The sequence below is a fragment of the Tachyglossus aculeatus genome, chromosome 15 (genome assembly GCF_015852505.1).
Source record: "Tachyglossus aculeatus isolate mTacAcu1 chromosome 15, mTacAcu1.pri, whole genome shotgun sequence".
Classification (NCBI taxonomy): domain Eukaryota; kingdom Metazoa; phylum Chordata; class Mammalia; order Monotremata; family Tachyglossidae; genus Tachyglossus; species Tachyglossus aculeatus.
In genome coordinates this window covers 12,837,800-12,855,257 of record NC_052080.1, presented here as the reverse complement: position 1 = coordinate 12,855,257, position 17,458 = coordinate 12,837,800, and the positions used below count along the sequence as shown (strand labels likewise).

Below are 17,458 nucleotides of genomic sequence, written 5' to 3'. Positions count from 1 at the left end.
GGTCCCTACCCGACAGCAGGCTCACAGTATAAAGAAGGGGGAGACAGACAACAAAACAAAACATGCGGACAGGTGTCAAGTCGTCAGAACAAATAGAATTAAAGCTAAAGGCACATCATTAACAAAATAAATAGGATAGTAAATATATACAAGTAAAATAGAGTAATAAATCCGTACTAACATCTATACAGGTGCTGTGGGGAGAGGAAGGAGGTAGGGTGGGGTGGGGATGGGGAGGAGGAGAGGAAAAAGGGGGCTCAGTCTGGGAAGGTCTCTTGTGTGTTTCCGTGTAATAAAGAGAGAGAGATAACAGAACATTCATTCACTCATTCAATCGTATTTATTGAGTGCTTACTGTGTGCAGAGCACTGGACTAAGCGCTTGGGAAGTCCAAGTTGGCAACATATAGAGACGGTCCCTACCCAACAGTGGGCGCACAGTCTAGAAGAACATGCACAGAAGCAAGATCTGAGCTTCCAAGAAAATTCTTAAGATGGACAATGCCAAGTGAGACTGTTGAAACCAAGCAGTTTAAATTCTGAAGCATCATGTGAACTGAGTAAATACTGTAGAATAATTTAGTAAATCCCCTAAAGAGGATAAAAGGACAAGTGGCACATCCCTGGAGTCTGGTTGTCCTTAGGATGCAGCAAGAAACCAATTTGATACTTTCCCTCCTCAGAGCAGGGGATATGAGTGAGTAATTGTCAGCTGTGTGACTTTGGGCAAGCCACTTAACTTCTCTGTGACTCAGTTACCTCATCTGTAAAATGGGGATGAAGACCGTGAGCCCCCCGTGGGACAACCTGATCACCTTGTAACCTCCCCAGCACTTAGCACATAGTAAGCGCTTAATAAATGCTATTATTACTATTATTATTAATTTTACCTCTCTTCCCTGGCTGATTTCCTTCAACGCAGCCTGCTCACTTCAATCCTTTGATGCAAACCTCCTCACTGTACCGTGACCTCGTCTCTCCCACCACCGACCCCTCGTCCACGTCCTCCTCACTGTATCGTGATCTCGTCTCTCCCACCACTGACCCCTCGTCCACGTCCTCCTTCTGCCTTGGAACTCCTTCCCCCTTCATATCCCACAGGCAATCACCCTCCCCACCTTTGACGCCTTATAATAATAAAAATAATAATAATGATGGCATTTGATTTGAACCCACGACCACTTACTCCAAAGCCTGGGCTCTTTCCACTGAGCCATGCTGCTTCTCTTAGCCACGCTGCTTCTCTTATTATATTATAATTCCATCTCCTCCAAGGGGCTTTCCCAGACTAAACATTTCCCTTACTCCCTTCACCCTTCTGCATCGCCAATACACGTCAATCTGTCCCCTTTAAGCACTTGGTTTTCAACCCACCCTCCACCCCACAACACTTGTGGACAAATCCATAATTTACAGATATGTACATAGGCCCTCGTCTTCTGTGTTCTCTCAGTCTTGTTCTACCAGTAACCACAAGACCATCTTGCCAGGACAGGGCTGTTGGCTTCAATCAATCAATCGTATTTATTGAGCGCTTACTGTGTGCAGAGCACTGTACTAAGCGCTTGGGAAGTCCAAGTTGGCAACATCTACAGACGGTCCCTACCCAACAGTGGGCTCACAGTCCAGAAGGGGGAGACAGAGAACAAAACCAAACATATTAACAAAATAAAATAAATAGAATAGATATGTACAAGCAAAATAAATAAATAGAGTAATAAATATGTACAAACATATATACATATATCCAGGTGCTGTGGGGAAGGGAAGGAGGTAAGATGTATGTTAGAGAAGCAGCGTGGCTCAGTGGAAAGAGCACGGGCTTTGGAGTCAGAGGTCATGGGTTCAAATCCCGGCTCCGCCACTTGTCAGCTGTGGGACTTTGGGCAAGTCACTTAACTTCTCTGGGCCTCAGTTCCCTCACCTGTAAAACGGGGACGAAGACTGTGAGCCCCACGTGGGACAACCTGATCACCTTGTAAATTCCCCAGCGCTTAGAACAGTGCTCTGCACACAGTAAGCGCTTAATAAATGCCATTATTATTATTATAATGCGCATGTAAATGTAATATGTACATTTCCAAATGTAACTGCCCATCAAAAGATTCCAAAAAGCATTCCCACCAAAAATATTTGGAATGAGAGTTCCTTGAGAACACTTGAAATGATATTCAGAACGGCCACTTACCCTGACAGCATCTCAAATATCAGAATTCCTAGGGCCCACCAGTCCACTGCCCTTCCGTGACCTTTACTCTGAATGACCTCGGGGGCCAGGTATTCAGGCGTTCCGCACAGCGTCCATGTCCTAGGAAAAGGGAGAATTTGAGAAAAGGCACCAAAAAGATCCTTACTGTTTCCGACGTGCTCCACGTTCACGGCAATCAGTAAAAAGCGGTACTGCGTTTCACGGAGAATAAAACTGACCAGAAGAATGTTTCTTCTTATATTTGTGAGGGGAAAGAGGGAGACAGAGAATCGGTCGCTAATATTTACTAAGCATTAATTGTGTGCAGAGCACTCAGTGCTTGGGAGAGTACCCCAGTATAATAAAACAGACACATTCCCTGCCCAAAACAAGCGTACAGGCTAGAGGGGAAGGGATGGGAGGGGGGCGCGTATTACGTCCCAAGCACTGTACTAAGTGCTGGGGTTGATTAAGCACTAATTGTGTGCAGAGCACTCAGTGCTTGGGAGAGTACCCCAGTAAAATAAAACAGACACATTCCCTGCCCAAAACAAGCATACAGGCTAGAGGGGAAGGGATGGGAGGGAGGTGCGTATTATGTCCCAAGCACTGTACTAAGTGCTGGGGTTGATTAAGCACTAATTGTGTGCAGAGCACTCAGTACTTGGGAGAGTACCCCAGTATAATAAAACAGCCACATTCCCTGCCTAAAAGAAGCGTACAGGCTAGAGGGGAAGGGATGGGAGGGAGGCGCGTATTATGTCCCAAGCACTGTACTAAGTGCTGGCGTAGAAAAAAGCTAATCAGGTTGGACACAGTCCACGACTTCTAGACTGTGAGCCCGCTGTTGGGTAGGGACTGTCTCTATGTGTTGCCGACTTGTACTTCCCAAGCGCTTAGTACAGTGCTCTGCACACAGTAAGCGCTCAATAAATACGATTGATTGATTGACCCACATAATGATGATAATAATACTAATAGTAATTGTGGCACTTATTATGGGCCAAGCACTGTGCTGGGGAAGAGACAAGATAACCAAGTCCCACATGGGACCCCCAGTCTAAGTAGGAGGGAGAGCCAATATTGAATTCCCATTTTGCAGATGAGGAAACTGAGGCCCAGAGAAGGGAAGTGACTTGCCCAAGGTCACACAGCAGACAAGCTGCGGAGCTGGGATTGGAACCCACCTCCTCTGACACCCAGGTTCGCGCTCTTTCCACTAGGCCACCCTGTTAGCAGATGATAGAGATAACAGAAGTTATCTTTAATAAAACTTTTCAGCTTCATATTTCCTCCTGATACCACTCCAGCGAGGGTAATTGCTGGTTCCTGGTTTAGAATATTTAGTAAAACTAAATTTAAACCAATCCGAAACCTCAAGTCATCTCCATCGGTAACTTTTCTGAAGTTAGATTCTGGTATTTTGAAAACATCAATTCATACTGACATTTGCCCAGGTTAATCAAATTTCACTAAACAAATGACACAGAACATGCTACCGCCATAACCTATTTCTCTTCTTCCCTGGTGAAGCAAATCCATCTAGCACGAACGTATAGACCTATTATGTGATATTTATTTAATGGTCTATATTTGTCTTTTATCATTTCTACATATGCTTATACTCTTTAGTCTATTGAATATTCAAAGCTTGTGTCCAAATGTCTTCCCCATTAGATTTTTAGGCTCCTTGAATCAATCAATCCATGGTATTTTAGTGCGTACCGTGTGTAGAGTTCTGTGCTAAGCACTTGGAAGAGTTTCTTGAAGGACAGTAGCTGTTTAATATCTATTATATAAGAATAATAATAATGATGGCATTTGTTAAGCTCTTACTATGTGCCAAGCACTGTGCCCTGGAGGCAATGCTTCTGCATGTTGTAGCACTTAAGCGATGTTGAAATGATCCATTACATGAACTTAGTTTCTAGAACAAGTTAGGCAGAATCAGTGTGGCCTTGTGGCTAGGGTGTGAGCTTGGGAATCAGAATGGGCCTGGGCTCTAATTTCGGCTCCGCCACTTGCCTGCTGCGTCACCTTGGGCAAGTCGCTTCCCTTTTCTGCACCTCAATCCCCTCACCTGTAAAATGGGGATTAAGACTGTGAGCCTCATGTGGGACACGGACCGTGTCCAACCTCATCAGCTTGACTCTAACCCGGCGCTTAGTTAAGAGCCGGGTACACAGTAAGCGCTTGACAAACACCTTGGAAAAAAAAAGGGGAAATTAAAATACCTCCCGTTCTTGGATCTACATTACGCTTTGACATTTCTAATCCATCCTGAAACGGGAATTACAATCTCTTTCGTTAGCCCACGGCACTGCCACACGCGGTCAGAAATGTAGAAAAAGCAGCCTGTTGAATTTTGGAAGAGAAGCACAGCAGCGGAGCCCGTGCTCTTTCAGTTTCTCGCTCCATCTAGCTGGCGTAATGAATATGTGGGCTGTATTGCTGCCCCTCTGGATCCTTCAGCTTCACTGAGGCAGTCCTCTTTAAATAATAATGGCATTTATTAAGCGCTTCCTATGTGCAAAACACTGTTCTAAGCACTGGGGAAGTTACAAGGTGTTCAGGTTGTCCGACACGGGGCTCACAGTCTTAATCCCCATTTTACAGATGAGGTAACTGAAGCACAAAGTGAAGTGACTTGCCCAAAGTCACACAGCTGACAAGTGGCAGAGTCGGAATTTGAACCCATGACCTCTGACTCCAAAGTCCATGCTCTTTCCACTGAGCCACGCTGCTCTTTGTCATCAGGTTTTGTCATTTAACTAACTCCCTAATCCGTCACTGGCCTGGCTATTTATCCCACAATATACCTCCCAAAGCACACAGTTCTCTTTGAAAAAATACCCTCCAATTATTCAGAAAGTCTCCCTTCTGATTGAGCACCAAAGGAAACCTCTTTCTTTTTTTTTAAATGGTATTTGTTATGCACTTGCTATAATAATAATAATAGTGATGGCATTTATTAAGCGCTTACTATGTGCAAAGCACTGTTCTAAGCTCTGGGGAGGTTACAAAGTGATCGGGTTGTCCCACGGGGGCTCACAATCTTAATCCCCATTTTACAGATGAGGTAACTGAGGCCCAGAGAAGTGAAGTGACTTGTCCAAAGTGACACAGCTGACAAGTGGCAGAGCCGGGATTTGAACCCATGACCTCTGACTCCAAAGCCCGGGCTCTTTCCACTGAGCCACGCCGCTCTATGTCATCAGGTTTTGTCATTTCACTAAATCCCTAACCCTTCACTGGCCTGGCTATTTATCCCACAATATACCTCCCAAAGCATGCAGTTCTCTTTGAAAAAATACCTTCCACTTATTCAGAAAGTCTCCCTTCTGATCTAGCACCAAAGCAAACCTCTTTCTTTTTTTTAAACAGTATTTGTTATGCACTTACTATGCATCAGGCACTGCATTACTCCTTCCCTTCCCCACAGCACCTGTATATATGTATATATGTTTGTACATATTTATTACTCTATTTATTTATTTATTTTACTTGTACATATCTATCCTATTTATTTTATTTTGTTAGTATGTTTGGTTTTGTTCCCTGTCTCCCCCTTTAAGACTGTGAACCCACTATTGGGTAGGGACCGTCTCTATATGTTGCCAACTTGTACTTCCCAAGCGCTTACTACAGTGCTCTGCACACAGTAAGCGCTCAATAAATACGATTGACTGATTGATTATGGAGCAGGGGGGAGATACAAGAAAATCAGGTCATACACAGTCCTTGTCCCACACCGGGCTCACAGTTTTAATGCTCTTTTTACAGATGAGGTAACTGAGGCCCAGTTACCTAGACGGCGGGTACATAGAGAAGCAGCGTGGCTTAGTGGAAAGAGCCCGGGCTTTGGAGTCAGAGGTCATGGATTCGAATTCCGCCTCTGCCAACTGTCAGCTGTGTGACTGTGGGCAAGCCACTTCACTTCTCTGGGCCTCAGTTACCTCATCTGTAAAATGGGAATTCATTCCTTCATTCATTCGATCGTGTTTATTGAGCGCTTACTGTGCGCAGAGTGCTTGGGAAGTCCACGTTGGCAACATCTAGAGATGGTCCCTACCCAACAGTGGGCTCACAGTCTAGAAGGGGGAGACAGACAACAAAACAAAACATATTAACAAAATAAAATAAATAGAATAAATATGTACAAATAAAATAAGACAGTAATAAATACATACAAACATGTATACATGTGAGCCCCACCTGATCACCCTGTATCTCCCCAGCACTTAGAACAGTGCTTGGCACGTAGTAAGTGTTTAATAAATGCCATCATTATTATTATCATCATTATTATTATTGAGGGCCTTTGGGCTAAAAGAACAGATCAGAGATCAGAGAAGCAGCATGGCTCACTGGAAAGAGCAAGGGCTTTAGAGTCAGAGGTCATGGGTTCAAATCCCAGCTCCACCACAGGTCTGCTGTGTGAGCTTGGGCAAGTCGCTTCACTTCTCCGAGCACTTCCCTCATCTGTAAAATGGGGATTAAGACTGTGAGCTCCATTTGGGACAACCTGATCACCTTGTATCCCCCCAGTGCTTAGAACAGTGCTTTGCACATAGTAAGCGCTTAACAAATGCCATTATTATTATTATTATTATTATTGGACCCAAAGAAAACAGTCACCAGGAGGCAGCATCTTCCCAATAAAGCTGAGGCTTAAAACATAATCAAGTTTCTGGCCACAAAGCTCTCTAAAATAAACCCTCTAAGCTTTGGAAATTTAATTGATTTTGCAGGATAATTGGCCTTTTCCTAAAGGCAATAATGGCTTCATTAGCTATAAAGCGGCCAATGGCTCAAATGAGCAGGGAGAGAGAAAACAGGAACTCACTACTCTGAAGTAGTTTCAAAAAATTCAATTGTTCCGACAGAGGGGCAGGGGAGCGCTCCTTATAGACACCCTAATGTAAAAACACTGAAAATATTGACGACTCCTAACACCACTAAGTTTGTAATAACAATAATAATAAATATATTATTTATTTATAATATATTTAGAGTTGAGAGGCAACCATCTCTATATGTTGCCAACTTGTACTTCCCAAGCGCTTAGTACAGTGCTCTGCACACAGTAAGTGCTCAATAAATACGACTGATTGATTGATTGATAAATATCTGTTTAGCCTAAGCTCGTCCTTGGCAGGGAGCGTGGCTCAGTGGAAAAGAGCACGGACTTCGGAGTCAGAGGTCATGGGTTCAAATCCTGCTCCGCCAATTGTCAGCTGTGTGACTCTGGGCAAGCCACTTCACTTCTCTGGGCCTCAGTGACCTCATCTGTAAAACGGGGATGAAGACTGTGAGCCCCCCGTGGGACAACCTGATCACCTTGTAACCTCCCCAGCGCTTAGAACAGTGCTTTGCACATAGTAAGTACTTAATAAATGCCATCATCATCATTATTATTATCACCAACCCGGTTATATAATACTGTCGTCCCAAGTGCTTAGTACAGTGCACTGCATACAGTAAGCACTCAATAAATACCACTGATTGATTTTAATGTGTCAAGTACTGTTCTAAGCACCGGGGCACGTACAAGTTAATTAGGTTGGACACAGTTCCTGTCCCACACGGGGCTCACACTCCAATCAATCAATCGTATTTATTGAGCGCTTACTGTGTGCAGAGCACTGGACTAAGCGCTTGGGAAGTACAAGTTGGCAACATATAGAGACGGTCCCTACCCAACAGTGGGCTCACAATCAGGGAGACTAGTTATTTAGCCCCCATTTTCCAGAGGAGGAAACTGAGCCCCACAGAAGCAAAGCGACAGATGCGGGATTACAACTCAGGTCCTCTGACTCCCCAAACCCATTCTCCCTACTGCTTTCAGGGAATGCGGATAAACGGAGTTTCCCATTGGAAACGGCGGATAAACCTCGGTTGTGGGACTCCAAGACGCAGCCTATCCAGAAGATTTGACTAGTGCCTATCAGTCAGTCAATCAACGGTACTTACTGAGCGCTTTCTGTGTGCACGGTAATAATAATGACGGCATTTGTTAAGCGCTTACCATGTGCAAAGCACTGTTCTAAGCGCTGGACAATATACTAGTAGAGCAGAGTTGGGAGACACATTCCCTGCCCACAAATGAGCTTACAGTCTAGACTGTATACGTGTTGTGGGCCGGGAATGTGTCTGTTCCACTCTGCTGTCCTCTCTCAAGTGCTTAGTACAGTGCTCTGCACACAGTTTAAGCGCTCAATAAATACGCCTGACGGACTGACTAAACTTACAGACTATACAGAGTGTCCCCATCATCATCAATCGTATTTATTGAGCGCTCACTGTGTGCAGAGCACTGTACTAAGCGCTTGGGAAGTACAAGTTGGCAACATATAGAGACAGTCCCTACCCAACAGTGGGCTCACAGTCTAAAAGGGGGAGACAGAGAACAAAACCAAACATACTAATAAAATAAAATAAATAGAATAGATATGCACAAGTAAAATAAATAAAATAGAGTAATAAATATGTACAAACATATATACAGGTGCTGTGGGGAAGGGAAGGAGGTAAGATGTATGTTAGAGAAGCAGCGTGGCTCAGTGGAAAAAGCCGGGCTTTGGAGTCAGAGGTCATGGGTTCAAATCCCGGCCCCGCCACTTGTCAGCTGTGGGACTTTGGCCAAGTCACTTAACTTCTCTAGGCCTCAGTTCCCTCACCTGTAAAATGGGGATGCAGACTGTGAGCCCCACGTGGGACAACCTGATCACCTTGTAAATTCCCCAGCGCTTAGAACAGTGCTCTGCACATAGCAAGCGCTTAATAAATGCCATTATTATTATTATAATGCGTATGTAAATGTAATATGTACATTTCCAAATGTAACTACCCATCAAAAGATTCCAAAAAGCATTCCCCCCCGCCGCCCCCCGAAAATATTTGGAATGAGAGTTCCTTGAGAACACTTGATAGTCTCCCGGCTCTGCCTCTGACGTTCCTGTTATGGCCTGGGAATTTCCTATCTAGTAGGAGGGCAGGGCTCACCAGGAAGTTCATTTGCACATCGTAAGCGCTTAATAAACGCCATTATTATTATTTGGCAAAGATACCTTTAAAAGGATTAAGGGCAGCACTTCAGATAAATCAAGGGGACACATTAAACGGTGCTTTGCACATAGTAAGCGCTTAACAAATGCCATTATTATTATTATTACGCCTATAAAACGGCTTCACCGATGCACATATTTCTAGGAGCTCCGGGGGGTAATAACAATCGTGGCTTTTTTCAAGTACTAATTACCACTATGGAACTTATTAAGCGCTTACTATGTGCCAAGCGCTGTTCTACACGCTGGAGCAGATGCAAGTTAGGTTGGAAACAGTCCCTGTCCCACAGGAGGATCACAGCCCCACAACACTTATGTAATGCTTTTGGGAATCTTTTGATGGGTAGTTACATTTGGAAATGTACATATTACATTTACATACACATTATGTACATAATATGTATTTGCATACATATTACACAGTTACATATTTATTACTCTATTTATATGTATTTAAATACATATTACATACAGTTACATATTTATGACTCTATTTTCTTTTAGACTGTGAGCCCACTGCTGGGTAGGGACTGTCTCTATATGTTGCCAACTTGTACTTCCCAAGCGCTTAGTACAGTGCTCTGCACACAGTAAGCGCTCAACAAATACGATTGATGATGATGATTTTACTTGTGCATATCTATTCTATTTATTTTATTTTGTTAAGATGTTTGGTTTTGTTCTCCGTCTCCCCCTTCTAGACTGTGAGCCCACTGTTGGGTAGGGACTGTCTCTATATGTTGCCAACTTGTACTTTCCAAGCGCTTAGTACAGTGCTGTGCACACAGTAAGCGCTCAATAAATACAACTGACTGATTATGTACATTTCTGTAATCTATATTAATGTCTGTGTTCCCTTCTAGACTGTAAGTTCCTTGTGGGCACTGAACATGTCTGTCTATTAAGCGCTCGGGAAATACAGTTTCTTACTTCCAAATATGATTTATCATTTTTTTAAATTACTCCTCCCACAGTCTTAAGTAGGAGGGAGCAGGAGTGAATCCCCATTTTACAGATGAGGTAACTGAGGCCCAGAGTATCATACTTTCCCAACTGCCTAGTACAGTGCTCTGCACACCTTAAGCGCTCGATAAAAACAACTGACTCACAGTCTTAAGTAGGAGGGAGCAGGAAAGAATTCCCATTTTACAGATGAGGTAACTGAGGCCCAGAGTATTATACTCTCCCAACCGCTTAGTACAGTGCTCTGCACACCTTAAGCGCTCGATAAATACAACTGACTCACAGTCTTAAGTGGGAGGGAGCAGGAATGAATCCCCATTTTGCAGATGAGGTAACTGAGGCCCAGAGTATTATACTCTTCCAACCGCTTAGTACAGTGCCCTGCACACCTTAAGCGCTCGATAAATACACCTGACTCACAGTCTTAAGTAATAGTAATAATAATGATGGCATTTGTTAAGCGCTTACTATGTGCCAAGCACTGTTCTAAGCGCTGGAATAGGTACAAGGTCCTCAGGTTGTCCCACGTGGGGCTCACAGTCTTCACCCCCCATTTCACAGATGAGGTAACTGAGGCACAGGGAAGTCAAGTGACTTGCCCAAAGTCACACAGCAGACACGCGGCGGAGCCGGGATTCGAACCCACGACCTCTGACTCCAAAGCCCGGGCTCTTTCCGCTGAGCCACGCTGCTTCGGCCCAAGCTCAACTTTGGATGCCCTCGGCCCAAGCTCAACTTCTCCCCTTCCGAAATGCACATTGAATAATAATAATGATGGCATTTATTAAGCGCTTACTATGTGCAAAGCACTGCTCTAAGCGCTGCGGAGGTTACAAGGTGATCAGGTTGTCCCTCGTGGGGCTCACAGCCTCAATCCCCATTTTCCAGATGAGGGAACTGAGGCCCAGAGAAGTGAAGTCTTTTAGACTGTGAGCCCACTGTTGGGTAGGGACTGTCTCTATATGTTGCCAACTTGGACTTCCCAAGCGCTTAGTACAGTGCTCTGCACACAGTAAGCGCTCAATAAATACGATTGATTGATTGATGTGACTCGTCCAAAGTCACACAGCCGACAGTTGGCGGAGCCAGGATTTGAACCCATGACCTCTGACTCCAAATCCAGGGAATACATCCAGGGATGTGTTCAAGGTACTGGCAAAGATTAGCCTGACGTCGGAAGCAGTGTGGCCTAGTGGAAAGAGCAGGGGCCTGAGATTCTAACCCGCTTCTTCCACTTGCCACCTGATGGGTAATAATAATAATAATAATGGTGGTATTTATTAAGCGCTTACTGTGTGCAAAGCACTGTTCTAAGCGCTGGGGGGGATACAAGATGATCAGGTTGTCCCACGGGGGGCTCACCGTCTTCATCCCCATTTTACAGATGAGGGAACTGAGGCCCAGAGAATCAATCAATAGTATTTATTGAGCGCTTACTGCATGCAGAGCACTGTACTAAGCGCTTGGGAAGTCCAAGTTGGCAACATATAGAGACGGTCCCTGCCCAACAGTGGGCTCACAGTCTTGAAGAAGTGAAGTGACTTGCCCAGAGTCACACAGCCGACAAGTGGTGGAGCCGGGATTAGAACCCATGACCTCTGGCTCCCAAGCCCGTGCTCTTCCCACTGAGCCACGCTGCTTGGGCACGTCACTTCACTTCTCTGAGCCTGTTTCCTCATCTGTTAAATGGGGAGTCCATACCTGGTCCCCCTCCCTCTCTTTCTCTGTGAGTCACACGTGGGTCAGGAACTGAATCTGACCTGATTATCTTGTATAAGAGTCCGGGCTTTGGAGTCAGAGGTCATGGGTTCAAATCCCGGCTCCGCCACTTGTCAGCTGTGGGACTTTGAGCATGTCACTTCACTTCTCTGTGCCTCAGTTACCTCATTTGCAAAATGGGGATGAAGACTGTGAGCCCCACGTGGGACAACCTGATCACCTTGTAAACTCCCCAGAGCAAACACCACAATTATTATATTATCACTCTCAGCTCCAACGGTAATTAAAGACGCCTTCCCACGGGTTAACCAAAACAAAACAAGGTTCATAAAAGAAATCCGATCGATTGATTGATAAAATCCGACAGTGACAGAAATTCTTCCTGTGGGTTTAAGTTGGGGACATTTGTTCCCAATCAATCAATGACTGATAAAATCCGAACGTGACAGAAATTCTTCCTGTGGGTTTAAGTTGGGGACGTTTGTTCCCAATCAATCAATGACTGATAAAATCCGAACGTGACAGAAATTCTTCCTGTGGGTTTAAGTTGGGGACGTTTGTTCCCAATCAATCAATGATTGATAAAATCCGAATGTGACAGAAATTCTTCCTGTGGGTTTAAGTTGGGGACATTTGTTCCCAATCAATCAATGACTGATAAAATCCGAATGTGACAGAAATTCTTCCTGTGGGTTTAAGTTGGGGACATTTGTTCCCAATCAATCAATGATTGATAAAATCCGACCGTGACAGAAATTCTTCCTGTGGGTTTAAGTTCGGGATATTTGTTCCCAATCAATCAATGACTGATAAAATCCGACTGTGACAGAAATTCTTCCTGTGGGTTTAAGTTGGGGACATCTGTTCCCAATCAATCATATTTATTGAGCGCTTACTATGTGCAGAGCACTGTATTAAGCGCTTGGGAAGTACAAATTGGCAACACATAGAGACAGTCCCTACCCAACAGTGGGCTCACAGTCTAGAAGGGGGAGACGGAGAACAAAACCAAACATACTAACAAAATAAAATAAATAGAATAGATATGTACAAGTAAAACCAATCAACGATAGAGACAGTCCCTACCCAACAGTGGGCTCACAATCTAAAAGGGGGAGACAGAGAACAACACCAAACATACTAACAAAATAAAATAAATAGAATAGATATGTACAAGTAAAATCAATCAATCAATCAATGATAGAGACAGTCCCTACCCAACAGTGGGCTCACAATCTAAAAGGGGGAGACAGAGAACAAAACCAAACGTACTAACAAAATAAAATAAATAGAACAGATAGGTACAAGTGAAATAAATAGAGTAACGAAAGAGGGTCCGCCTTACTTGTCGACCATCTTCTTCGCAAATCCAAAATCCGTAAGCTTGATGTGGCCTTCTTTATCTAAGAGGATGTTTTCGGGTTTAAGGTCCCTGTAAACTATTTCTTTGGAGTGGATGTACTCTATCGCGCAGATGATTTCCGTGGAGTAAAACAGTCCTGTGCTGTTGTTGAAGCGTCCCATGTTACGTAGGTAACTGAAAAGCTCCCCTCCGGGCACGTACTCCATCAACATGTACAAAAACCGGTCATCGTGATCAGTCCAATATCTGCAACACAAAAATGAGGCGTATCGTTAGTAAGCCACAAGCAACTGGAATATTTTAATGATCATGGTGTTCCCCTCAAGAGTCACCGGGAACTCGCGTCGTGCCGTTTAGCTAATGATAAAATCATTGAGGGTAAGAAACGGTGCGGCCCGAGAAGCGGCGGAGTCAGAGGTCATGGGTTCAAATCCCGGCTCTGTGGGACTTTGCGCAAGTCACTTCACTTCTCTGGGCCTCAGTTCCCTCATCTGGAAAATGGGGATGAATCAATCAATCATATTTATTGAGCGCTTACTGTGTGCAGAGCACTGTACTAAGCGCTTGGGAAGTACCAGTTGGCAACATATAGAGACGGTCCCTACCCAACAGTGGGCTCACAGTCTAACGGGGGAGACAGAGAACAAAACCAAACATACTAACAAAATAAAATACATAGAATAGATATGTACAAGTAAAATAAATAAATAGAGTAATAAATATGTACAAACATATATACAGGTATACGAAGCCTGTGAGCCCCATGCGGGGCAACCTGATCACCTTGTAACCTCCCCAGCGCTTAGAACGGTGCTTTGCACATAGTAAGCGCTTAAGAAATGCCATCATCATCATTATTATATCTAAATGCTTCTTTATTTTTTTTAAACGGGATTTACCACACGCTCACCATGTGGCAAGCACTGTACTAAACACTTGGGAGAGTTCCAGTGAACGGACATAAGCCCCGCCTTCAAAGAGCACACAATCTAGTTGTCTACACAACTTGATAACAATTCAGGGGACAGAAGTGAATGGAACAAGTGAATGAAGGACATTCCCGTTGAGTAGGGACCGTCTCTATATGTTGCCGACTTGTACTTCCCAAGCGCTTAGTACAGTGCTCTGCACACAGTAAGCGCTCAATAAATACGATTGAATGAAAATGGAAAGATGTCCAAAAACCCATTCCTCCACCAATCTTGTTGCTCCCTTAAGCTCCGTACGTATCTATTCTATTTATTTTATTTTGTTAATATGTTTGGTTTTGTTCTCTGTCTCCCCCTTCTAGACTGTGAGCCCGCTGTTGGGTAGGGACTGTCTCTATATGTTGCCAACTTGGACTTCCCAAGCACTTAGTACAGTGCTCTGCACACAGTAAGTGCTCAATAAATACGATTGATTGATTGATTGAATGTGCCTATCAACTCTGCTTTACTGTACTTTCTCCAGCACTTAGTGCGGTGCTCTGCCCGTACTAAGTGCTCAATAAATCCCACTGATTTTATGGTGTGACACCCTAACCACAAAGTGCTTTCGGTTTCCAGAAGGATAAAAGCGTTGTTCCGACGTTTATTCTGGGTTCTTTCATCTCTAGAATCTGAGTCATTAAGGACGTTTTCCACTGGTAAATAAGGGAGGAGAGGACAGAACCACATTCTCATCCCCATTTTCCAGATGAGGGAACTGAGGCCCGGAGAAGTGAAGTGACTTGCCCAAGGTCACACAGCTGACAAATGGCGGAGCCGGGATTTGAACCCATCTATTTATTTAACCTGTACATATCTATTCTATTTATTTTGTTCTCTGCCTCCCCCTTCTAGACCGTGAGCCCACTGTTGGGTGGGGACCGTCTCTATTTGTTGCCAACTTCTACTTCCCAAGCGCTTAGTACAGTGCTCTGCACAGAGTAAGCGCTCAATAAATACAATTGATTGATTGATTTCCCCTCGAATTGTTTGGTGATGCTTTGGAGTTGACGATGCTACCCAAGAGGAAGTTATCCATCCGTATCCTCTATGTTACGGCCAGGGAACATGCCTGCTTATTATGTTGTAGCGTACTCTCCCAAGCGCTCTGCACAGTGCTCTGCACATTGTAAGCGCACAACTGACCGGGTACAATTGTAAATACGATCGACTGATTTATTGGAAACCCACTCGGTGAAGAGCAAAATACCGAACCCCGACAGTCGAAGCCCAACTGTATCGGACGGTCTAGACTGTGAGGTCACCGCGGACAGCCAACTTGTACTTCCCAAGCACTTAGTACAGTGCTCTGCACACAGTAAGCGCTCAATAAATACGATTGAATGAATGAAGGAAGGAAGGAAAGAGTCTACCAACGCTGTGCATTGTCCTCTCTGAAGCACTTAGTACAGGGCTCTGAACACAATAAGCGCTCAATAAATACGATTGAATGAATGAATGAATGAAGGAAGGAATGAGTCTACCACCGCTGTGCATTGTCCTCTCCGAAGCAATTAGTACAGGCTCTGGACACCGTAAGCGCTCAATAAATATCACTGATGAGGACCCAGAGGCAGAATTTGTCCCAATTCTTACTAAAGGGCTTGGCACATAATGTTCATTTAACAAATATAATCACTGTATTGTCACATAGCCTGTAAGGGGCAAAATCAATACCTGGATCCATAAATGACTGGAATTTACTAAGCACCTACTATGTGCAGTGCACTGTACTAAGCGCCTGGAAGGTTACAATACAAGGGTAAGTATAAATAAACCCTGTCCATGTGGAGCTTACAGCCAAGAGGGAGCGTTCATCTAATCAGATGGATCCCCCAGGAAATTCCGAAAGGCTTCTACTGTATCTTTCATTCATTCAATCGTATTTATTGAGCGCTTACTGTGTGCAGAGCACTGTACTAGGCGCTTGGGAAGTACAAGTTGGTAACATATAGAGATGGTCCTTACCCAATAGCGGGCTCACAGTCTAGAAGGGGGAGACAGACAACAAAACAACACATAACAAAATAAATAGAATAGTAAATAGTATCTTGGCATCTTCTACTACTATTATCGACAATTGTGGTTTTTATTAAGTGCTCACTATGCACCACACACTGTACAAAGCGCTGGGGTAGGTATAAGATCACAGCACGGCTCAGTGGAAAGAGCCCGGGCTTGGGAGTCAGAGGTCATGGGTTCCAATCCCGGCTCCGGCACTTGTCAGCTGTGTGACTTTGGGCAAGTCACTTCACTTCTCTGTGCCTCAGTTCCCTCATCTGTAAAATGGGGATTAAGATTGTGAGCCCCACATGGGACAACCTGATCACCTTGTATCTCCCCCAGCGCTTAGAACACTGCTTGCCACAGTACTGAATAATACACAGTATTATTATTATTAATTATTATTACTATTATTATTATTATTATCAGGTCCCAAATGAGGCTCATCATCTAAGCTGAAGGAACAACAGGTATTGAACCCCCATTTTGCAGATGAGGTAACTGAGGTCCAGAGAAGTGAAGTGAGCCCACTGTTGGGTAGGGACCGTCTCTATATGTTGCCAACTTGGACTTCCCAAGCGTTTAGTACAGTGTTCTGCACACAGTAAATGCTCAATAAATACGATTGATTGATTGAAGTGACTTGTTAATGTCACACAGCAGACAAGAAACAGCCTGGCCCAATGGCCAAAACCTCGGGCCTGGGACTCAGAGGACCTGGGCTCTAACTATTTCTGGCTCTGCCACTTGTCCGCTGTGTATTTGGGTACGTCACTTCACTTCTCTGTGCCTCAGTTACCTCATCTATAGAATAAGGATATATGTATATATGTCTGTACATATTTATCACTCTATTTATTTTACTTGTACATATCTATTCTATTTATTTTATTCTGCTAATATGTTTGGTTTCGTTCTCTGTCTCCCCCTTCTAGACTGTGAGCCCGCTTAGTTGGGTAGGGACCGTCTCTATATGTTGCCAACTTGGACTTCCCAAGTGCTTAGTCATCATCAATCATATTTATTGAGCGCTTACTATGTGCAGAGCACTGTACTAAGCGCTTGGGAAGTACAAATTGGCAACATATAGAGACAGTCCCTACCCAACAGTGGGCTCACAGTCTAAAAGGGGGAGACAGAGAACAAAACCAAACATACTAACAAAATAAAATAAATAGAATAGATCT

The 17,458-nt window shown here is 44.1% G+C and overlaps 1 protein-coding gene across 1 annotated transcript in view; it reads right to left on the bottom strand.

Moving 5' to 3' along the window:
- Positions 1 to 17,458, bottom strand: part of PRKX (protein kinase X-linked) — a 47,585-nt gene that overhangs the window by 12,893 nt on the left and 17,234 nt on the right. The window contains exons 3-4 of the mRNA XM_038757129.1: positions 13,282 to 13,545; positions 2,188 to 2,307 (exon numbers count right to left, since the gene is read on the bottom strand). Coding sequence (XP_038613057.1) covers positions 2,188 to 2,307; positions 13,282 to 13,545 — 384 coding nt within the window. The remainder of the gene's footprint in view (positions 1 to 2,187; positions 2,308 to 13,281; positions 13,546 to 17,458) is intronic.